General features: G+C 41.3%; 1 protein-coding gene across 3 annotated transcripts in view; it reads left to right on the top strand.

Annotated features, from left to right (window-relative positions):
• Nucleotides 1–9094, top strand: part of inpp5b (inositol polyphosphate-5-phosphatase B) — a 189972-nt gene extending 180878 nt beyond the window's left edge. For all 3 annotated transcript variants that reach the window (XM_072247158.1, XM_072247159.1, XM_072247160.1), the window contains 3 exons: nt 798–925; nt 3927–4038; nt 7829–9094. In XM_072247158.1, the coding sequence (XP_072103259.1) occupies nt 798–925; nt 3927–4038; nt 7829–7956 (368 nt within the window). In that variant the 3' untranslated portion in view covers nt 7957–9094. The remainder of the gene's footprint in view (nt 1–797; nt 926–3926; nt 4039–7828) is intronic.
• Nucleotides 9095–25034: the final 15940 nt, after the last annotated feature.

The raw sequence follows: 25034 nt of genomic DNA, 5'->3' as shown, positions 1-25034 counted from the left end.
TTGTAGGATATGGACATCATTGACAATGCTGGCCTTTTTTTTTTTACATAGTTATCACTATGTCACTAAAGAAGGCAATTCAACCTCAGGTTCGTGCTGGCTCCCATCCCCAATCTCTTTATTTCCCTGTGGGACTGCAGCTTACTTTGTTTCTGTTCCCTTTTCATTCTTTTCACCACTTACGTCCATTGAGCAGCAAATGTAAAATAATCTACTAGTGCGTCTACAGATGTGGCGGGATATCAGAACACTCAGCAGAAACTCCACAAAAGAACACACCCAGCTCAACGTTGAATTCCAGTCTCTGCAGCTTTGTAACAGTGACACTAAAATCTTTGCCACACCAAGACAAACTTGGCGTGGGTTTATGCCAGAACATAACTGCTGTTCAGCACTGACTAGCTCACCATTGTTGCTTCCGTTCCCAGGGGAGCCACCCACATTGGCCACTGTGGACTGAAGTTCTTTATTATTCGCGCGTAATAAAGCAGGAGGAAACTGGAGCATCCGGTTGCAGAGGGAACATGCAAATTCCCTATGGATATCATTGGACCTTAGGATTGAACCCAATTTGGTAGATCTGTGGGACAGCAGCTGTGCCAATCTGCAGTCCTCCATATGGAAACCTCTCTTTTGCTCTATTTGTTAGTGAGTATGTGAATAGACCTGGAATCATCCCAGTGTGAACTCTTATTGCGTTCATTCTATCCTCTGTAAGATTTCTAAATGGACACATTTACTTTCCAAGTGTAAGCTATGTGAAACTCCCCATCTTTTTCCTTAATGCGTATTTGCAGCTGGCAGTAACCATTCCATATGCGAAGCATTGTTGCTCTTTCTAGATGCTCTTCCTGAGCCTGTCATCACTTACAATCTATATGACAGGTGTTTGGAAAGTTCCAGCAGCCGCACTCAGTCTGAGCAGGTAAATAGCCGAAATTGGGCTATATGCATTCCCATTTTTGGTGTGTAAGCTTAATTGTAGGCAGCTCACAGCAGATCTAAGCAGAAGATGTTGGGAATACTCTGCAAATTTGGACTTCTGGTGCTTAAGAAAGGTCTTTGACCTGAGATGTTAATTCTGTCTCTGTCCATAAGTGCTGCCTGACCCTGCTGAGCTGACTGGCTGACTGCTTCTAATTCTAATCTTCCCAGCAGCTACAATTATCCACTTGTTATTTGCATGTGTCTCCTTGCTTCCATCCCTGACGGACGTTGTTGGGGATGAGTGAGAATTTCCTTAAATCTTTATATTGAAAGTGCTGAAGCCATAAATACAGAGCTTCACAGAAATCCCAATGCAGTTAGAAAGGGATCTGGAGAGAAGGGGAGTATGAATCTGAATAAATAATCCAAGAAAGAATGGGGAAGAAGTTTAATTATGGTATCAAACAGCAGGATTTCAGTTAAAAGGTAGAAGGTCAAAGGCAAAACTCTCAAGATTATTCTATTCATCTGAAGCCCATTTTTATCAATACACCTATCTTCCTTTAGCATTGTGAGGAGGTTGCTGAGAAGCTTCTGGCTAAATGAATGGGCAAGGACATGGCAGATGGAATATAAGAGTGAGAGGTCATTCACTTTGGGTATAAACAAATAGAAAAGCAGAGTAAGTTTTAAGTGGTGGGAGACTGAAGAGTTGGTATTAAGAAAGATCTGGGCATTGTTACACACAATCATTGAAAGTTTACTTGCAAGTTCATTAGATAATTAAGAAGGCAAACTTATGCTGTCTTGAACTGAAAGAGAGTTTAGAGTACAACAGTAGAGTTGCCCTATTCAAAATATTTTTTATCTGGGGCCTGGTGAGACTGAATCTTGAGTATTGCATAATGACATCATCACCCTCCCTTATGGATGATGTACATTTGATCAAGAGAGTGGTCTGAAGGCATGTCTAATTGATTCTGGAGTGATATGTTTGTTGTGTGAGTAGAGGTTAGGTAGACTGGACCAGTAGTGAAAAGCTCAGCAGATCAGGCAGTATCTATGGAGAGGAAGAAACAATTGCCATTTTGAGTCAAGACCATCCAGACCAAGAACCTTCATCAGGACTGGTCTTGGCCCGAAACGTCAACTGTTTATCCTTCTCCAGAGATGTCCTCCTATTTCTTTTCACCGGTGGGATGTGTTTAGACCTTTGTTGGTTTAGAGCCTAAACTTAGATCATAAGACAGGAGCAGAACTAGGCCATTCAGCCCATTGAGTCTGCTCCACCATTCCATCATGGCTGATCTACTGACCCTCTCAATCCTGTTCTTGTGCCTCTTCCCTATAACCTTCGGCAAATCAAGAACCCTCCGCTTTAAATGTATCCAGTGACTTATCCTCCACAACTACTCATGGCAATGTATTTCACAGATGCACCACCTACTAGCTAAAGAAATTCCTCCTCATCTATGTTCTAAATGGGTGTCTGTGCCCTCTGGTCCTAGACTCCCATAACTGTAGGAAACATCCTCTCCACATCCACTCTATCGAGGCCTTTCAATATTCGATAGGTTGCAATAAGATCCTGCCCCCCCCCCCCCATTCTTCTGAACTCCAGTGAGTACAGGCCCAGAGCCATTAAACGCTCCTCATACGTTAGCCCTTTCATTCCCGGATTCATTCTTGTGAACTTCTTCTGGGCCCTCTCCAATGCCAGCTCATCTTCTCTTAGATAAGGGGCCCAATATTCCAAGTGAAGTCTGACCAATCCCTTATAAAGCCTTAGCATTATATTCTTGCTCTTCTATTCCTGTTCTCTTGAAATGAATGCGAACATTGCATTTGCCTTCCTTACCACTGGCTCAACTTGCAAATTAACCTGCAGGGAATCCTGCACGGGGACTCCCAAGTCCCTTTGCACCACTAATTTTGGAAATTTCACCCTCTTTAGAAAATAGTCTACGCCTTTATTTCCTTTTCCAAAGAGCACGACTTTAGGATATATAAATCCCAGTGGACATGAGAGAAGATCAGTGATAAAGAAAAGTAGATTTACAGTGCCTGTAAAAAGTATTCTCTCCCCCTTGGAAGTTTTTAGGTTTTATTGTTTTACAACATTGAATCACAGGGGATTTAATTTGGTATTTTGACACATCAACAGAAATAGACTCTTTTATGTCAAAGTGAAAACAGATCTCTACAAAGTGATCTAAATTAATTACAAATATAAATCTCAGTTGAAACACCTTGACTGCACACAGGTCTCCAAAAACAGATCTCCTTTTAACTAAAGCCAATTGGCAGCACCAGTGATGATTTGGTGTGTGATATTAAAGGGGAGTGAATACTTATGCAATCAATTATTTTGTGTTTTATATTTGCAATTAATTTGGATCACTTTGTAGAGATTTATTTTCACTTTGAGACTTAACAGTCTTTTGCTTTTGATCAGTGTCAGAAAAGCCAAATCAAATGTCATAAAGGATGGTGAACTTGGTAAGGAATGTTGATGAAGATAATCAGCCGTGGGCTGATAGAACGGTGGACAGAAAGGTGGAGCTGAATGACCACCATTAACAGTGCTCGCTTCCAAAGCCATGATACTGCTCTGCTCCACCTGTTCCTAACCCCATCGCCGTCTTTTGTTTGCCCCAGTGCATTCTTCATTGGATCCAGTCCATTCACTTATCTCTGCTCATGCAGCCTTCAACTGCTTTGCTCCCCTAGTTCTTCCAATTCTCTAGTTTTTCTCTTATTTTAATTGCCCTCCAAAAATCCACGGCTTTGAACAAATTTTAATTCAACTGTCCTTCAGAACATTTGATACCCACATCATTTCTCCACTGGGAAGTTCTTTAGGATGCTTTTCTATGTTAGATATATTGTATAAATGTGGTTTTATTGAATAATTCTTTAATTAGTGTACTGGAGAAGAATCTTTTTGTTAATCCATCCTAGTGTATCCTACATTTTTGCTGTTCTTTCTCTTTAATTAGGTTATCTCCATGCTGTCTCAGTGCCATAGGAAAGTATTCAATTATTTAATAGCTTTCCTTCGAGAACTTCTGAAGAATGCAAATTCCAACAACCTTGATGTTTCTACACTTGGTAAGCTACACTTGGGCAATTATAGGCAACTGTGTTGGGGAAAAAATAAAATCAAAGTCTAACTTGAGAATTATATATTGAGAGTTAGATGATATGATGGCCTAGAGCTTCATATTCTTGGTGAGATCACTGTAGCGCAACTGTAAGGTTTGAGAAGCCGCTGTTACTTTGCCTTTAAGTCTCATTTACACGAGGGAGTGCAGAGTTTCAAGGGAGTTATGATTTAAAAGTGGAACTTCTGCTGGTAGGAAATGAAACTTGGCTAATTGAGGAAGTGAGCCAGTTAGATCTTGGGGCATTTGACAAGCTGGGAAGGTCAAACTATCAGATGATTGGGCCAGAAGTGGGGAGAGAAGCTCCATGCTGACAGCATTGAAGATTAGGATTGAATCTGGGTCACCAGAGCTGTGTGGTAACAGTTATTATAGCTATGCTACTGTGGCATTCTTTTTAATCAACTGTAGCTTTTGCTGGAATTTAAGAACTAGAGCTTCAGTATGTTCGGGGTTACTTTAAATCTTGTTAGTTAATGAATCAAGTTTATAGTTTTTTTTCCTGATGCAATGTTGTTTCATAGAGTTGTGAAACTCTATAGCATAGAAGCAGGCCTTTCAGCCCATCCATGTATCTATCCAAATTTTTATAACCCATCTACCACCCTCACCACCCTCTGAGTGAAGAAGTTCCCTGTCATGTTCCCCTTAAACATTTCACCTTTCACCCTTAACCTATGACCTCTAGTTGTAATCACACCCAACCTCAGTGGAAAAAGCCTGCTTGCATTTACCCTTTCTATACCCCTGATAATTTTGTATACCACTGTCAGATCTCCCCTCAATCCTCTACATTCTAGGGAATGAAGTCTGAGCCAATTCAATCTTTCCCTGTAACTTCGGTCCTCAAGTCTCAGCAACATCCTTGTAAATTTTCTCTGCAGTCTTTCAATCTTATATCTTACCTGCAGGTATGAGACCAAAACTGCACACAATACTCCAAATTAGGCCTCAGCAACATCTTGTACAATTACAACATAACATCCCAACTCTTGTACCCAATACATTGACTTATGAAGACCAATGTGCCAAAAGCTTTCTTTACAACCCATCTACCTGTGACACCACTTTCAAGGAATCTGCATTCCCAGATCCCTCTGTCCTACCTCCCTCCTCACAGTGTTAGACCTACCCCAGTTGGTTCTCCCAAAGTGCAACACCTCACACTTGTCTGCATTAAGTTCCGTCTTCATTGTTCTAGCCGGTCCAGATCCCACTGCAAGCTTTGATCATTTTCCTCACTATCCACTGCACCCCCAATCTTGGTGTCATCTGCAAACTTGATGATCCAGTTAACCACATTATCATCTAGATCGTTGATATAGATGACAGACAACAATAGACCCAGCACTGATCCCTGTGGCACACTACTAGTCACAGACCTCCACTTAGATAGGCAAGCATATGCAACTACTTTCTGGCCACTTCTGCGTAGCAAATGTCTAATCCAATTTACTACTTTATCATGAATGATAACCGACTGAACTTTCATGACCAACCTCCTGTACAGGACCTTCTCAAAGACCTTGCTGAAGTCTAATTAGACCATGTTGCCTTCATCAACTTCAGTGGTAGCTTCCTCGAAAAACTCTAAACGATTGGTTAGATATGACTTGCCATGCACAAAGCCATGTTGACGATCCCTAATCAGTCCCTGTCTATCCAAACATTTATCTATACGGTCCTTTAGAATATCTTCCAATAACTTTCCCACTATTGATGTCAGGCTCACCTGCCTTTAATTGTCCTGGCTATCCTCAAACGCTCTGGTACCTCACCTATCACTAAGGATGATTTAAATATCTCTGCTAGGGTCCCTGCAATTTCTACACTAGCCTCCACGGGGTCTGAGTGGACACATTGTCATGCCTTGGGGATTTATCCACTCTAACTTGCCTCAAAATCGGAAACACCTCCTCCTCTGTAATCTGTGTAGGGCCCATGGCCTCTCTGCTGCTTTGCCTCATTTCTATAGACTTTGTGTTCGTCTCCCAAATAAATACAATGCAAAACATCCATTTATGATCTCCCCCAGCACTTTAGGCTCCATGCATAGATCACCATTCTGATCTTCCTGAGGACCAATCGAGTCCCACGCAATCCTTTTGTTCTTAATAAATCTGTAGAAGCCCTTTGGATTCTCCTTCACCTTGTCTGCTGGAGCAATCTCTTGTCTTCTTTTAGCCTTCCTGATTTCCTTCTTAGGTGTACATTTCCTGTACTCCTCAAGTACCTCATTTGTTCCTCCCTGCCTATACCTGCTATGCACCTCTTTTTTGTTTTCTTAACCAGGAACTCAATATCTCCCGAAATCCAAAGTTCTGTTAATCTGTCATCCTTTCCTTTTGTTCTTACAGGAACACATAAACTCTCAAAATTTCACCTTTGAAGGCCTCCGATTATACCACTAGATGAACTCTCCAGTCTGTCCTGACTGAGCACATTTCCCCTGACTCGTAATCCCATCCCTCCCACTCTATCACGTCTAAAACAACAGAACCCTGGAACACTGAGCTGCCAGTCCTGCCTCTCCTAGAACCAAGTCTCACTCACAGCTGAAACACAAGGAATTCTGCAGATGCTGGAAATTCAAGCAGCACACATCAAAGTTGCTGGTGAACACAGCAGGCCAGGCAGGATCTCTAGGAAGAGGTACAGTCGACGTTTCGGGCCGAGACGTCGACTGTACCTCTTCCTAGAGATGCTGCCTGGCCTGCTGTGTTCACCAGCAACTTTGATGTGTGTTGCTCACTCACAGCTACAGTGTCATGATTCCATATGCTGGTCCATGCCTTAAGTTGATCCACCTTTCCTACAATACTCCTTGCGTTGAAATACACACAGCACAGTCCCACCATGCTCATGCTCAGCCTTCTGATTCCTTATCTTGTATGTAGGCTTAACAACCTTCTCCACAGGCACTTCACTATCTGTTCTGGTGTTCTGGTTCCCATTCCCCTGCAACTCTAATTTAACCTACCCACACACCCCGCAGCCCCCAGTAAAGCACTAGTGAACCTTCCCGCTCCTGTTCAGGTGTAAACAGTCCCTTCTGTACATGTCCCAGCTTCCCTGGAAGGGAGTCCAATCATCCAAAAAATCTATCCCCCCCCACTTCCTGCACCAACTCCTTAGCCAAGTGTTAAACTGTATGATCTTCCTAATTCAGGCCTCATTAACATGTGGCACAGGTAGCAATCCTGAGATTACAACCCTGAAGGTTCTGTCCTTTAACTTAGCACCTAGCTTCCTGAGCTCCCCATGCAGAACCTTGTCACCCAACCTGCCCATGTCATTAGTACCAGTGTGGACCAGCACCTCTGGCTACTCCCTGGCAGGTTGTTTCTTCCCCAGCAGTATCCAATGTGGTATACTTATTATCATATATCATATCATACATTATCGTGCATTATCATGTGTTATATCACACATTATCATGAATAGCTATCATATTTATTGTACAAAGACCAAAATGTGCTCAAAATAGTTTCATATAAGAACAAGCAGTCTGACTATAACAGGTGTAAATTATTCCAGAATACTGGATTGTTGAGCGATTGTAGAAATAAAACATTTTTAGTAAGTGGTATAATGCACCCGATCAAAAGAATTGTCATTTTGTGAACAAATAGATTTACCGTATTAAAGAATGCAAATTAAAGCATCAACTTTGGTACTAGCAGTCAGAATTACAACCAACAATTTAAAGCTTATAAGTCACTCTCTTCTCTCTACAGCGAGCATCTTCGGATCTCTATTGCTGAGACCACCTACCAATGCAGTAAATAAGTATGAGTCAATTGCTTGTAAGAAGGCAGCACAGCTATTCATTGCACACTTTCTTATACAGAAGGATGGTTGCTGAAGTAACTTAACCTGACCAACATAGTTTATTTTATAAAGTTCAATAAAATTGTACAATTTGCAGACGAGACTATTTTTTTATTAAATTGAAGACAAATGTAGAGCAATGCAAATATTTTGATATTTGGAAGCAAGAATTCTGATGTTTGTACTGTAACTTTCTATTAGTGTTTGAGCTGGAGAGATTCTCCCTGCCTCTATTTTGTCAAAGTTTGATGAAACTGTGTTAATGTCTCATTTTTGTTATGCATCAAGTGCAGAGCACTAATGGTTTTGTATGTTAATAGTTATTTACTGTTTACAAGTGAAATTCCCACAGATTACTCCATGCTCAGTTATCTGGGCAAAATGTTTTACCTATTTTCCATTACAGTTAGCGACAAAGCTGCCCTTTAAACTGTATTTTACACACTAGCCCTGAGTATGTAGATAGAGACAGGTGACTTCCTGCGTCAGAAATTTTCTATAATTCTATGAAATGGGAAGACTATAAAGGACCACTCCTTGATGGCGATTTCTGGGTATCACCCCTGTTAGAAAAAGGTGAAAGCAATGACTGATTTAAGGTTATCAAAATTTTGCTTGCAATGAATCTAACCCAAACACTAGAAAGAATTGGGAGAAAATGGTAATCATGTCATTACGACTGAAAAGTTACAACTGCAGCTTAAGCTGTGGGAATGTGGAGATTGAACTACAGTCATTTGAAGTTTGCTTAGCCATTAAATATAGTTGCTGTCTTTTGAAGCTGATACAATGATGAGACTATACCTAGTAAAATATTAGAGCTTTTTTTTATTGCAATACAAACCAAGATTGATTCGTGTACAGAAATTTTTCTTAATCAAAGTTTAGGACCAACACGTAAAAATGCAATCTCTACAAGAATTTTGGATAGATGAGTGTGATTACCAGCTCTCACTTGGAAATTTTTTCCCCTTCGGCTATTTTGAAACAGATTTGGGAAGCACGTGAAGCATTTACTTATCATAGTTCGGTCTGATAATATATTTCCCAAGAAATGTAAATATAGGGTTTTTACCAACATGAGATTTCAGCATGAGTTTTTAAGTCATTGACCTGTAGACCTTTCATTCTAGATAAACAAGCAATGAGTATCATTAAATTATTTTAAATGATTTAACCTGAGCAACATTGCTGTTTTTGGGTAAAATATTTAACCCAGCATTAAATCTTATTGGGAGAATGTAGTAGGTTTGACTGAGATTCTTTTCACTTTAGGTATTTTACTTTGGCAAACAATTGTAACTGGGATAAGTTGCAGTGAATTTTCAGAATCAATCAGGTTTAACATCACTGGCATATGTCATAAAATCTGTTGTTTTGTAGCAGCAGTACATTGCGATACATAATAAAAACTATAAATTGCAATAAGTGTATATATATGAAAAAATTAAACAGGTAATGCAAAAAGAGGGGGGAAGTACTGTGTTCGTGGGTTCGTTGTAAATTTGGAAATCTGATGGTGAGGGGAAGAAAGTGTTCCTGAGATGCTGTGTGTATAGTCAAGCTTCTGCAACATTTTATTTTTTGGATCACTTGCATTTCAATCTCAGGTCTACCATAATGAGGCTTGTACCATATTGTAAATTATTTCTGGCATTGCAGTTACACAAATTGCTTCAGTTCATTTAATCCATGTAATAGAGATATGCTTTGTGGTTGTTCATTTTGTTTTGCAGATGCATTCCATTTGCTTTCCACAATATTAAATATCTCAAATTGTTCTAAAGCTTCACTTTAATGATTATCTGGTAATGAGTGGTCTTTCGTGTTAGATAAAACTTGGCTGATTTATTATCCCTCTAAACACCATTTTCCCACCTTCTTCCCGTAACCTTTGACATCCTTACCAATAAGGAGCCTATCAACCTCTGCTTTAAATATACCCAATGACTAGGCCTCTGCAGTTGTTTGTGGTAATGAATCCCACAGGTTGACCACCCTCTGGCTAAAGAAATACCTCCTTACCTCTGTTCTAAACAGATGTCCTTCTATTCTGAGGCTGTGCCCTCTGATCATAGATGCCCCCACTGTAAGAAACATCCTCTGCATGTCCAATCTATCTCGACCTTTCAATATTCGATAGGTTTCAATGAGATCCTCCCTCATTCTTCTGAACTCCAGCAGGTTCAAGTTTATGGCCATTCAACTGTACATGTGCATACCGCCAATCGAGGCCACATTCCTTCAGACCAAGGTGCACAACACAGAATTCACACATGTAACATGTAAAGTAATATTATCACACATAAATTAAAAAGTAAGGTGCTTATATGATATAAGTGCAAAAGTAAACAGTATAATGCTACTGGTGCTTCATACATGATGAGACCTGGGTGGTGGCAAAGCCATCAGATGCTCCTCGTTTGTTAACCCTTTCATTCTCATGAAACGCCTCTGGGCCTTTTCCAATGCCAGCACATCCTTTCTTAGATAAAGGGCTCAGGACTGCTCGCAGTACCCCAAGTGCAGTCTGACCAAAGCCTTATAAAGCTTCAGCAATACATGTTGCTTTTGTATTCTAGTTCTCTCCAAATGAATGCTAACTTTGCATTTGCCTTCCTTATCACTGATTTGACCTGCAAGTTAAATGTGTAAGGAATCCCAAGTCCCTTTGCAAGTCTGATTCCTGAATTTGCTCCCCATTTAGAAAATAGTCTTTGCCTCTATTCCTTCTACCGAAGTTCATGAGCATATACTGCAATGCTCTGTACTCCATTTGCCACATCTTTTCCCATTCTCCTAATATGTCTAAGTCACCCTGTAATGTCCCTGCTTCCGCAACATTACCTGCCCCTCCACATATCTCTGTATCTGCAAACGTGGCCATAATTCCGTCATCCAGTAACATGGAAAAATGATCTCAACACTGACCCCTGTGGAACATCACTAGGCACTGGCACCCAATCAGAAAAGGCCCCATTTATTCCCACTCTTTGTTTCCTGCTAGTCAGCCAATCTTCTATCCATGATTGTATATTTCTTGTAATACCATGAGCAGCCTCACGTGCAGCACCTTGTCGAAGGCCTTCTGAAAATCCAAGTAAGCAAGATCCCCTAACTTTGTCTATTCAACCAGTTATTTCCTCAAAGAATTCCAACAGATTAGTCAGGCATGTTGACTTTGGCCCATTTTGTCATGTGCCTCCAAGTACTCCGAAACTTCATCCTTAATAAATGGACTCCCAACATCTTCCCAACCACTAAGGGCAGGTGACTGGTCTAGAATTTCCTGACTTTTGCCTCCCTCTCTTCTTTAAAAAAAACAGAGAGACACTTGCAGTTTTTCAGTCCTACAGAAACATTCCAGAATTTAGTGATTCCTGAAAGATCACTGCGAATGCCTCCACAATCTCTTCATCTACCTCTTTCAGAACCCTGAGGTGCTGTCCATCTGATCCGGGTGACTTGTATACCTTCACACTTTTCAGCTTCCCAAGCATCCTCTCCTTACTAATAGCAACTACACCCACTTTTGCCCCCATCACTCCCGAATTCCTGAAATACTGTTGGTGTCTTCCACAGTGATGACTGATGCAAAATACCCATTGAGTGTGTCTGCAATTTCTTTATTCCTTATTCCTTATTGCTACCTTTCCAGTATCATTTTCTAGCTGTCCAGTCTCTCCCTCCCCTTTCTCTCCCCCCTCTTCCCCTTCTCCCTTCCCCTCTCTCCCTCCTCCCCACTACCTCCTCCATCCTCCCCACTCCCCTCTCCTTCTCTTCCCCTCCCCACCTCTCTCCCTCCCCCCTCCCCTCCTCCCCCCTCTCTCCCCTCTCCCCCTCTCCTCCCTCTCCCCCACCTCTCCCCCCTCCCCCTCTCCCCTCTCCCCCTCCCCCTCTCCCCTCTCCCCCTCCCCCTCTCCCCTCTCCCCCCTCTCCCCCTCCTCTCTCCCCTCCTCTCTCCTCTACCTGTCCTCTCCCTCTTCTCTCTATGTCCCTCTCTCCATCTCTCTCACCCTCCTCTCTGTCCACCCCTTCCTCTCTGTCCACACCCCTTCCTCTCTGTCCACACCCCCTCCTCCCTTTCCACACCCCTCCTCCCTTTCCACACCCCCTCCTCCCTTTCCACACCCCTCCTCCCTTTCCACTTCTCCCTTTCCACTCCTCCTCCTCCCTTTCTTTCTACCCCTGCTCCTCTCTTACCCCCCCCCCACCCCATGTCTTCCCAGAAATAATTGGACTGAGTTAATAGAGAAGGTAGAGGTGGTCAGATGCTGCATTGAAGAGGCAGGTTTTAATAAAGTACAAAGAAAACAAAGTTAAGGAGGTCAGGGATGTAAGGATTATATATCAAAGCAGATGGGTGAACAAAGATGTGCCAAGCTGCCTTTTGTGTTGGCAGTAATCCTGGATGCAATCTTAGTCCCAGTATTTGGAAACATTTACACCTTAACTTTGCACTATAATGTCTAAACCTATCATATCAAAGCAACTGCTGTTATAGCAGAGGTGAAAAGAATACAGGTCCCCCCCACCCAGTTTACAAATGCCTGATTTACATACAGTCAACATATGAATCAGCGTTTGCAACTGGCAGCATGGCTTTGCCAGTTGTGTAGGGATGCAAGCTGCTCTTGATCCTAGCCGAAATTTTGCCACATCAACCCAAGAAGCATGTATTCCAGTGAATATGCTGGTGTCCATTTTGTGAACTGTATCTAGAGGCATAATATTTATATGCCAGCAGAAATGCCCTTTATGAATGGCATTTAAAACCTTTAGTAAAATCCTTTTTTTTAAAAAAAAAAGAATTACTATTAGTCCCAGAAAGGACTGGGCTAAATTTATCAATGTCAGCTTCATTATTAAAAATGACTTCTCCAGACCATGGGGTAAGGCCTCTCCTCCCCTGTATGAATTTGGTTCATGGCTGCACTTCCAAGTCGCAAATGGGTTACCAACAGTTCTCAGGAGTGGAACCTTGCCTCAGCCTGGGGAGTATCTGTATACAGCTTCACTACTGAGTGGATGTCCTCCAATACCTGAAATGTAAATCTGGGACAAGATGTAATGGAGTATAGTGCCCTGTGACATCCCGGAGTATTCAAAAGAGCAACTATGATACTGATAAAATTCATAAACGTGAGATCTGCAGATTCGGGTCCCTGGCATCTAATGTTTGTACTTTTCAGCCACAAAGAAACTGCTCGGCCGCTGGCATCAACGTGAATCTGATGAACAGCAGAATTGTGATTCTTCGTGAGAATGCAGCGGAAATTGTGTGTAGTGGGACGCACCTTCAATTCTGTCAATTTCCGCTCTCATTGGTGTTGCAGTGGGGATTTGCTTTTATGAATTAATTATGAAATGAACACACAAAATCAAACGAGAGCATACAATACAGCATAAATTAGTGGGAATCTAGAAAACTGGGAGGCTTTAAAAAACAACAGAAGAGAAATGAAAAAGCAATAAGCAGAGAAAAGGTATATATAAAACCTGCCTTTTAATGCAACATATGGTCACTTGTACCATACTTTTTTTTCGTACAGCATACTTTTTCAATGTCCAATTATTTCTGGGAAGACTTTGATAAAGTCCCAAATATGTTATTCTACTTAAGACATTGTATAAGCTGTTGTTTAATTCATGTTTAACAAATATTATTGTATAGTTAATCCTTAGCTTTACAACTAATATATAATTCCATTATTGTATAATGGTTTGAACTGAGAATAGTAGTGGCCTGCATGTGTTTCTTCACTGGGGAGATATTGGAACAGACGGACAAACATTCGGCTTCAGAGATCCTGCGAGCAGAGAGGTGGAAATTCGGCAAGGAGTTCAAGGCCTTTAGACTCATTGCACCCAAAATTGTGGCTGCTATTGGTTTAGCAGTTAAAATATGGGACACTCAAGCGGCCAGAATCGAAAGGGCACAGATACTTGAGGGGGGAGATTAGTGCGATTTGAAAGCAAGCGTAGGAATTTTGAAATTGGAGTACTTTCCACTCAATGTAACATGACCTGCCCAAGTTAATAATGCAATATTTCTTTGTCAAAGTTGTAACTAATATCCTAGATAAATCAGAAAAACAATGTGTATATAGTGGCTTCATATTAGCTCGAGGCAGCAATGGTATATTACTGTATAAAATCTGGCAGGATGATCAGCTCGTACAGCATAAAGAAAACTTCTGAAAGGTACATAAAGTGAGATAAAACAGGGGAATAATAAAAACAAAAATCATATTGGAAATAACATTCACATTACACAGCCGGCTGTGTCTCCACGCTCCATCAATGTAACGTGCAAATTAATTCACATAGCTGTTGACATGATTGATCCAATTTTGGAGCAGATGAGGTATGTTAGTTTGTACCACAGTTAAGTTTCAAGCTGTCTGAGAGCAGACCAGCCTCCAGCTTTGTCAATCAAGGACATAGTATTTTTTTAAAAGCGGCCCATCCATTCTAATTAAATCTGCAGTGTGGAGATGCTGATTCAGGATCTATTGAATATTCCAACATTGCTTTATAGGATTTCCAGTGGTGACACAGTGTCAGTGTCATGAGTTCTCATGGCTGAATGGTGTAGCTCAGTATTTCATCTTCAAAGCCATGAGCAAAACCCACAAAGTGCTGGAGGAACTCAGCAGGTCAAGCAGCACCTAGAGAAGGAACTGAAGAGTTGCCCAGGAAATAAAGGGTTCCCCTCCCTGGCCTTATGACCTGCCCATCACCTCCCTCTGGTTCCCTGCCACCTTCCCTTTATTCCATGATCTATTGTCCTCTCCTATCAGATTCTTCCTTCAGCCCTTTGCGCCTTCTACCTATCATCTAGCTTGTCACATCATTCCCTTTCACCCCTCCCACAAATTTACCTTCCCCCTCTCACCTATTACCTGCCACTTGTGTTTCTTCCCCTCCCCTACCTTTTCTATTTTGGCTTCTGCTGATGAAGGGTCTCTGTCTGAAATATCAACTGTTCACTTCCCTCCATAGATGCTTCCTGCTATGTTGCATTCCTCCAGCATTTTGCATGCGTTGCTCAAAGTTTCCAGCATCTTTGTCTCGGTTGTGGCAGTGTAACCTCTGCTTTGTGTGGCAGAAATCATATCATCCACTTTTCAAGTTTCTGGGAGAGAAGATGTTGATTAAAACATGCCATTAAAGGCTGAACAGGAATTATCTTCTTGAAAGGAGCTTCAACAAAATTGCAGAGGAACTGTTGTTATTTATAGGGGTCTTTATTTAGCCACTGCTGAAAATTCTGCTGGTTCATAGCAAATGGGCTATTACACAACATTTTTATCAAGTCAGCTGATAGCTCTGAATTGAATTATTTCTTACATCCTTTGCATACGTGAGGAGTAAAAATCTTTACGTTATGTCTCCGTCTAAATGTGCAATGAGCCTTGAGACTGGGATTCTGTTCTGTAACGTTGGAGGATCAACCAAGGGTGTTCATTGATGTGATTGAATTGAAAACTATTTGTACATTGGTGGATGTCTTTGTCACTGTTCATATTATCTTGCTTGTCAGTGCACAGCACAAATAAACATTATTTAATATACTTGTGTACTGCTTTTGGTACTGTAACTTTGACTCAAAGTTGAACATTTTGCAAGCTCTGAACAATTTCTGTGTTTCTTTTATTTTTGTATTGCCCCTCACATCCCTTCCTTAACCATGTTGTTACATTGCACCAGGTTTTTACTTTCACAGCAACATTCCTGCACCATGATAAATCTTGGTGGAAGATAGCCTTTTCTATTAAGGCTATGATATCCAGCTTATTCAGGGCTTCAGGGATTCTGCCAGCCCAATTTGGGTTCAGGAAGAAAGATCAGATAATTAGTTTAGCAGACTTGATTGCCACTCATGCAAGTCACATTCTTAAGGAACTCTCAAGGATAGTATCAGGCATTGTGCATGTTGATCCACGTATTCCATCATTGCCCTTACATACATTTCCTGTGAGTTCCTCAGTTTCCTTTCACAGTCCAAAGATGTACCAGTTGGTAGGTTAATTGGTCATTGTAAACTATCTCGTGATTAGGATAGGATTAAATCGGGGCGGGGGGGGGTTGCTGGGCGGTGTGGTTCAATAGGCTGGAAGAGCTTGTTCCTCACTGTATCTCAATAAATAAAAATATCTCCTAGACGGGGAAATTACAGAATGTTAGACTGTTGGTCACTCCCTGCAGCAGATCCAGTCTCTAATTTGCTTTTGTAGTACTGTATTTATGTGGTTGGTCAAATGAACCCAGGAAACGACCCTTAATATGCAAGTTATATAAAACCCCACAGTATGAGTACAGGAGCATCTCATACACTGACAAAGGAAGTCACTTTCAACCAATCTCTGCGAGTGATAAGAGTAATCGTGTGGGTTAAGGTGCAGCAAAGCGAGGGTGAACCCTTCAGCATGATTAGACTGTGCCTCAAGTGAAGATGCAGGAATGGCACAGGTGTTTGCTCTGGGAATGTGTGTATATAACTGAATACGAGAGTGGTGTGGTGCTTACATGGAATCACAGGCTTAGGAAAAGTTACAAGCAAATCTTATGAAAGAGCGAAGTTTCTTCACTGAAGGAAAGTCATTAGTGCAAGAGGAATTAATTGTGGCGTGAATAGTGCTACTGAAAGCCCATTTAATGCAGTGGTAGGAAAATTAAAGTCAACTTAGCACCACCTGAAATATTTCAAAGCGATAAATTTTATATAATCAGAGTTAACAATTATATTGTTAATTTGAAAGATCTAGTGGTACATTATCATTTTGAAAATGCCTGCCCTAAGGTCAAATTTGTGGATGGGTTATCTGATAGGGTGTATAGGATAAGATGCTTAATACTTTGGGTAGTGCAATGTGGATTTATTGACAGGAAATAATTTTAGTAACCATCACAATAGATTGTGGGGTATCAATAGATATAGAATATTTGGATTTCATGGAGATCTTTGATAAGATAGCATACAAGATGAGCTTGATGGTGAATATTACAGGAATTGGTGCTGTGGTCCAAGCTGTTCATAATCTATATTGAGGATATGATTGAAACACTGTAGTATATCAACATTTGTTGATAATACAAAGCTGGTGCAAGTGTGGGTTGGGAGAAGAATGCATGGGGGATATAAAAAGGTTAAGTAAATGAACAAGGGATTTGGAATATTTACAGAAAAATGTGACACCATCCACATTTGGAAGAAAAAACATTGACATAACATTATATACAGTACATAATTCCACAATTAGGAACAACAGAGAATTTAAAATATATAAACATCAGTATATCACAATAAGGTGATTTTTTTTTCCCAAGCCTGAATTTACATCAGGCTCTTGACTAACCTTTTTGTGAAGATTTTTTCATTTGTAGGGAGAATAAATATATCAGTAATAAAACCAGTAAAGAGTTCTAACAAAACGGCATAATCATAAATGTGGTTAGATGGTAGAATGTAGTGCCACAAGGAGAAACAGGAACAAATTGGTCAGTTTAGGAAAGACTAGGTAAATTCATGAGGGAGAATGCATTAGGAGGATTTTCTGCTGCGTTACATATAGGAGGGTAGGAGCAGACTTCTTTTAGAGACAATTGTAAACAGAATTTTGCCCAGAGGACCTGTATTTGTTCCGTAAAATATGTTGTTGACAAACTACTGGGCATCTGACAGAGTACACTGGAATGATGTTGATACTGATGAACAATTTTTGTTTTGTTCCACTGTGGCAAAATTCATTTGGGATTTAGGTTCAAATTATTAAGCACTGCACAATTTTGCACTCTCAGATGTAGTGGTGAAATTGGGGAGATTGGCGTGATTAAGTGGCAAAGGAATCACTGATAGGGGATAACAGTGATGGGCAGGGTGGGAAGGCAAATGAAAAAGGACAGTGGCAGAATCAGCAACACCTGAAGAGGCAGAGGCAGAGGCAGGGACGATTATAGGGCCAGTCACAGATGAAAGGGCTGTTGTGGGAAGCTGGGAGGAACAGAGTTAGGAGTGTATAGATCCTGGAAGCATTTCACTTACCTGCAGGTTCCTAATTACATGCAGCTATGGTCCAGATGACACTGTAATGATCTGGAGGATTGTGTGACGTGTATATTACCATGATCCCAGCACAGAAATTACATCAGGGTCACAAGGGTAACTCAAAACAAGAAGAGCCTAATCAAATTTCCTAATTAGCATGACTTGGTCTGACAGTAGTTGTAAGTGCAATTTGCTACAGGTGAAATAGAACTTTGTTATATAGCTCTGATCTTAAGGGAAAAAAAGCTGTATATGATCCAGTATCTAGGTACATGTTAAGTTTTAGGCATTCTAAAAAGGCCTTTGAACATTTTCTGGAGCTCATTCAACAAAGCCAGAACTACTCAGTGAACATTGAAAAGCCAGGATCATCTTTCTGAACGCTGCTTGAGATATCCAGGTGGATGCTCTTGCCATGTTGTTTGGAAACTTGCACCACCATGCTTCACGGTAGGGATGGTGTGTTTTTGATGATGTACAGTGTTTGGCTTATGCCAAACATAGCATTCAGTCTGATGGCCAAGAAGCTCAATTTTGATTTCATCAGACCACAGAACCTTCTTCCAGTTGACTTCAGATATTCCCGCATGCCTTCTGGCAAACTCCAATCAAGATTTAATGTGAGTTTTTTTCAACAGTGCCTTTCTCTTTGCCACTCTCCCATAAAGCTGCAACTGGTGAAGCACCTGTGCAACAGTTGTATGTGCAGTCTCTCCCATCTCAGCCACTGAAGCTTGTAACTCCTTGAGAGTTGTCATAGGTTTCTTGGTGGGGTCCTTCACTAGTCCCCTTCTGGCACGGTCACTCAGTTTTTGAGGATAGCCCGCTCTAGGCAGATTTACAGCTGTGCCATATTCTTTCCATTTCTTGTTGATTAACTCAACTGTATGCCAAGGGATATTCAGTATCTTGGAACTTTTCCTGTATCCATCTCCTGACTTGTGCTTTTCAATAACCTTTTTGTGGAGTTTCTTTTGTCTTCATGGTGTAATTTTTCTCAGGATACTAACTCACCAGCAGTTGGACCTTCCAGATACAGGTATATTTTTACTACAATCAATTGAAACCCCTTGACTGCACATGGGTCTCCAGAAACAGATCTCCATTTATCTAATTATTTGGCTTCTAAAACCAATTGGCTGCACTGTGATGATTTAGTGTCATATTAAAGGGGGTTAATACTTATGCAATCAATGATTTTGTGGTTTATATTTGTAATTAATTTTGATCACTTTGTAGAGATCTTTTTTCACTTTGACACAAAAGTCTTTTTCTGTTGATCAGTAACAAAAAAAAAGCCAAATTAAATCCACTGTGATTCAATGTTGTAAATCAATAAAACATGACAACTTCCAAGGTGAATACTTTTTATAGGCACTGTATGATGACACTTACAGGCTGTCCCCAGCACATCCTTGGATGTGGGTTATTAACACAAACAATGCACTTCACTCTTTCGTTCCAATGTACTTGTGATAAATAAATCTGAACAAAAGTGCAGTTCTATTATTAGTGCCAGAATTAATACAAATGTTGGTTAATTTAACAAAAAGGAACTATAAATATACAAGGGTCAGCAGAGAACGAAAAGGTGGTGTTTGAAGTATGCAGGTTGCATCATGAATGGTGATTATTGCATTCATTTGGGTTAATTCAGAAAATTCTGATACCGGTTTGAAATTGTGCCCACACTGTTGAAAAATAGGAATATCTAGAAGGAGATTCAGCAGCTTGATGAATGATACCACACCAAAAATGGTATACCTCAGTAGAGCTCAACAATTGGTCTTAATTATGTGTCTTTTCCCACAGCCCGATCATTCATTTCCTGTCAAGTATTTGTTCAGTTCCATTTTGGAAATTCCTGTTGAACCTCCTTCGACCATTTCCCAGGCTATGTAGTACATTTCAGAATTAACTAACTTAAAATCCTCCTCATGTACTATGGTACTATTTCTTTAAATTTCTGTCTGCCAGAACAGACATCTATGCTCTGGAATCAGATTCTATTGTTTCATATAGACCCTTCTTTATTTTGAGCACCACTAACAAAATTTCTTTTTTAATCTTCAGTTTTCAATATGGCTGTATAAGTACCCTGGAGATCAGAAGCTATTCTGCTAAATGTTTTCCATGTCCTTTTCAGGAACTGGCATCTTTCCTGAAGTGTCATTTTCACAAATAAATATGTTATTTCATCTGGGTCTAACTGGTGTTCCTTTATCAAGGTTTAACACAATCCTTTGTATTGTATGCCATGCAGTATTAATGCAGTATTTCGATTTTTATTGTTTTCTCTACTTGTCATTTTACCTTTAAAGATTTTTGCATCTAGGGATCTTGGGGTTTGAGTCCACAGGACACTCAAAGCTGCTGCACAGGTTGACTCTGTGGTTAAGAAAGCATACAGTGCATTGGCCTTCATCAGTCATGGGTTTGAGTTCTGGTTGCCTCACTACAGGAAGGATGTGGAAACCAGAGAAAGAAGGCAGAGGAGATTTACAAGGATGTTGCCTGGATTGGGGAGCATGCCTTATGAGAATAGGTTGAGTGAACTCGGCCTTTTTTCCTTGGAGCGACGGAGATTGAGAGGTGACCTGATAGAGGTGTATAAGATGATGAGAGGCCTTGATCGGGTAGATAGTCAGAGGCTTTTCCCCAGGGCTGAAATGGCTGCCACAAGAGGGCACAGGTTTAAGGTGCTTGGAAGTAGGTACAGAGGAGATGTCAGGGGTAAGTTTTTTATGCAGAGAGTGTTTTATGCGAGGAACGGGCTGCTGGCGACGGTGGTGGAGGTGGATACAATAGGGTCTTTTAAGAGACTCCTGGACAGGTACATGGAGCTCAGAAAAATAGAGGGCTATGGGTAACCCTAGGTAATTTCTAAGGTAAGGACATGTTCAGCACAGCTTTGTGGGCTGAAAGGCCTGTATTGTGCTGTAAGTTTTCTATGTTTCTTCATACGAGGGCTCTCTCTAGCATCAGTAAAAACTTGGTCACCTAAATTATCCAATTTTTTCACCTTGCCCTGTAACTGGCATCTCATTTAGCTCAACACTCGAAGAGATAAATGTACATCTCCAGCTGTCACGACCCTATCCTCTGGAGTTCCTTCCCCAGTACCTATCTTCTTCCAGCTTCTTACTTCAATCCCACTTCTTCCAAAAACCCTTTCCCTTCTTATTCTGGCTTCTGCCTCCTTCCTTTCCAGAACTAACGAAGGGCCTGGACTGAAATATTCCCCTCCTTAGTTGCTGCCTGGTTTGATGAGTTCCTCCAGCACCTTGTGTGTGCAGCTTACTTAGATAACACGTCCCCCCCACCCCCCATATACCAGACAGCAATGCAGCCGGATAGAATGCACTGTAGAAAGTTCATATCTCCTCAAAACTCCTACTGAAATATAAACACTGTCTTGCCTTCTTTATAGCTGCATTGGCATGTTGGGTCCGGTTTAGGTCCTTAGAGATACAGTACTGACATCCACGAATTTGAATCTGCTCACTCTCCCCACTTCTAATCCTTCTATGAGGGCTAGTGTGTGTTCCCTTGTTTTACCCTTTCTGAAGTCCACAATCAGTTCTTTGGCCTTACTGACATTGAGTGAAAGGTTGTTGCTGCGATACCACTCAACTAGTTGGTAAATTTTGCCCCTTGTCATCATCTGATATTCTGCTGACAGTGGTTGTATCGTTAGCAAATTTATAGATGGCATTAGAGCTGTGCCTAGCTGCACAATCATTGGCGTAGAGAGAGTAGAGCAGTCGGCTAAGCACACATCCCTGTGGTGCGCCAGTGTTGATTGCCAGTGAGGTAGAGATGTTATTTCCAATCTGCACAGATTGTGGTCTTCCAGTTAGAAAGTCGAAGAGCTCATGTCAAAAAGAATAGTGGTCCTAATACACTGAGGAATGGACCAAATACATGCCAAAAAAAACAAGTCACCACCACAACTTTTTTTCTATCCCTTAACCAATTTCCATCTGCACTGCTTACATGATTTTAATCCTCTGAGATATCATTAGCTACAACATATAGCTTTAAGTTGTTTACATAAAAGGACCTCTGGCCCTTTCTTCTTGCTATTTTTTACTTGTTTTCTTGAGTTTTGTTTCAGAAAGGTAAAGGTGTTGTGGAGATTGTATGACCCATGCTTGAAAACTAACCTGTGGTCTGTATTGTACATTTCTAACCCAAAATCATACAGGTTGTGTGGCAGGAGTTTGAAATGCAAATAGTTTATCTGGGGAAAGCTGATTTGGTGTGGATATTCCTACATCCTGCCTTTGCGGAGGAAACAAATGTACTTGCAGTGGAAATATGTGTCTTTATTTGATTTCTTATCCTTTTTTGTATTTATCTTCTAAATTCTTGAAATGGTCTGTGCAATTCCATTTAAGGCAATCACAAGATTCTCCGCCACATTTGTAAAAACTTGCCCAGCTTGATAAGCCATGATGGCTTTATCTTACTTAGCACCTGCAGCACATTGCCTGGATTGAATGCATTTGCTCCCTCAAACATTAAGATTATCAACCCAAATTTTGGAAGTTTGGACGGTACTTTAGATGTTAAGCTTTTTATTGCACTGTGGCTTCAAGGTCAATCAGGCTGATTATAATCTCATATTATCTGAATAACTGCGCTTCTAAAGGTCCAGAGAAAGGCATTGTAATATTTTTAAACTATTCAACACATGGTCCAATTATCTCTTCCCATGTACTTCAAGGACACAAAAGCCATTTATAGCAACCTGACTACAGTCTCAAAAGGCTTCAGTTAACAAGTGTATGCAGAGAAAACTTGAGATTTTCAATCAATTTATATCATAAGGGAAGTACCTACTTAGTACATTCAAAATAAAATTCTCATGGGTTTTTAACAGAAGATGACAGAGTAGCAATGAGGAAAGCATGTGTGCTCCCTCATTCCAACAATGTATGTGGTCCAAAGTGGTCCACAGGGATTAGCCATCCAAAGCAAATCTCTCTGGAATTATTTGAAACATTATAAGCAGTCTGACCTCACATAAAATGAAACCATTCCATAGCACCTGTAAGAAACAGATTTTTATTTTGGGTGTTATCAATATTTCTTTCATATTCAAATATTTATCTATCTACATTTTGTCTGAACAGTACTTTCATTCATCATCTCACAGCTGTGATTGAGTCCATGTGAAGATTAATGAGGCAAAACTGACAAAAATGAAGCCCATAATAAAACAACATTGTTTGCTGTGCATCTTGTTCTTACAGGCAATAATGTAACTCCAAAACATAAAAACTAATCGAAAAGGAGCCTCGAGATACAAAGGTTTACCTTTTAGTGAGGTGTGCACCAATGACGTGGTGGCGTAATAATGCATGCCATCAAAGTACTTTTGCATATAACCCGTAATGAATTGTTTAAACAAAGAAAGAATGCTTAATCAAACAATATATTTACAATATTACACAAATAATACTGAAATATCAATTACACAACACTCAAATTATATGTGCGTGTGTGTAGATGGATATAGGGAATCCAGGGAGGGATAGCGCCCCTCTGCTAAAGGGGCTGTTGTGTCCATTCCAGGGCATCTCGCCTGGCTGGCCGTGAGAGGGGCCCTCCCAGTCAGGTCCCTCCTGTATGTCCGGAACATCACCTCCACACCCCGCTGCCCACGGGATGACTGCAGTGAGGAGGAGTCTGTGACCCACCTCTTTGCACACTGTCAGTTCGCAGAGAGGGTGTGGAGGAGGACGGACGGGCTAGTGTCACGTTTCATCCCCAGCAGCTGCGTAACAGAGGACTCTCTGATCTACAGGCCGTTCCCGGGGACACACACGGAGACCAACATCCGGTGCTGCTGGCAGATCATCAACTCGGTGAAAGACGCTCTTTGGTCGGCCCGAAACTTGATGATCTACCAGCACATGGAGATGTCCGTGGGAGAATGCTGCCAACTGGCGCATTCGCGGCTGCAGGAGTACGTGTTGAGGGACGCACTGAAACCTGGTGCAGCCACCGCAAGGGCCCGGTGGGGAAGGACCACAGTTTAGGGCTCTTCTCCCGCGGGAGTGGGAGGGGTCGGGTGGCGGGGAGTATACCCCTCAACAATGGTGTGGTAAGGTGAACCAACGGAGTGTCACGTGGGTGGCCAAAAGTGTGGATATGTAGCGACCATAAGGGAAACGTATGTAAAGGATTGAGAGTCATTGAATGGTTTATTGTATATAATTTTATTTTTGAATAAAGTATATTTTGAAATTTTAAAAAATCTCCCTCTCTTTTAGTCCCCACCGTACCCTTGGCTCTCACTTGTGACTCCAAGTAGCTGTTTACAGATGACAGCAACCACGCCCCAGTACACTGCTTCCACAGCCAGGCAAAACTGAGTGAGGGTAGCCGGTGGCCTCATACCCTGGTGAGATCCTAGCAAGAGATCTAGCAGACTGGGCACATAGGATCTACAGTGAGATTCAACAGCTAGGAAGTACTGCAATGCTTCGTGGAGACCGAAGGGCATGCCAAGGCACAGAAGTCATCACGGCCATCCACTGCAACAAAGGAAGCCACAATTTATGACACTTGCTTGTACCACCAGACCTGGACGTCTGAAGTTGAGAGAGTGGAACTGCCCCAATGCAATGGCTTTTCTGCTTTTAAAACCGTCCCGCACAGTTTTCCTGTCATCGTTGGACAAACTAGGCAACCTCCATACTGCTATATAGAATACACAGAATAATAAATTTTAAGTTGTCCCATTAAGGCCTGAAGATTTAATCGCTATGGAGGATTTCTTATTCTTGTGGGATAATGTCCTTCCTGACCAGGGGGATCACTCTGCTTGGCAGGAGAAACTTGTGGCTGTGGAACAATCTCAGGCTCTGGGGCCTCCTCCATGGTGCTTGTAGGAGTTGACTTTGGGACTTTTGATCACCTGTGCAGTCACACATCAGGACTGCTTGTCCAGTAGTGAAACATTGAACCTCTTTGTTTAAGGTTGAAGGTAGCCCTCAATTTGTGTCAGCTGCTTGTCCTGCATACACCTGCTGAGCAACACACATCAAAGT

Source organism: Mobula birostris, chromosome 30 (genome assembly GCF_030028105.1).
Source record: "Mobula birostris isolate sMobBir1 chromosome 30, sMobBir1.hap1, whole genome shotgun sequence".
Lineage (NCBI taxonomy): Eukaryota > Metazoa > Chordata > Chondrichthyes > Myliobatiformes > Myliobatidae > Mobula > Mobula birostris.
This window is presented reverse-complemented; position numbering and strand designations above follow the sequence as displayed.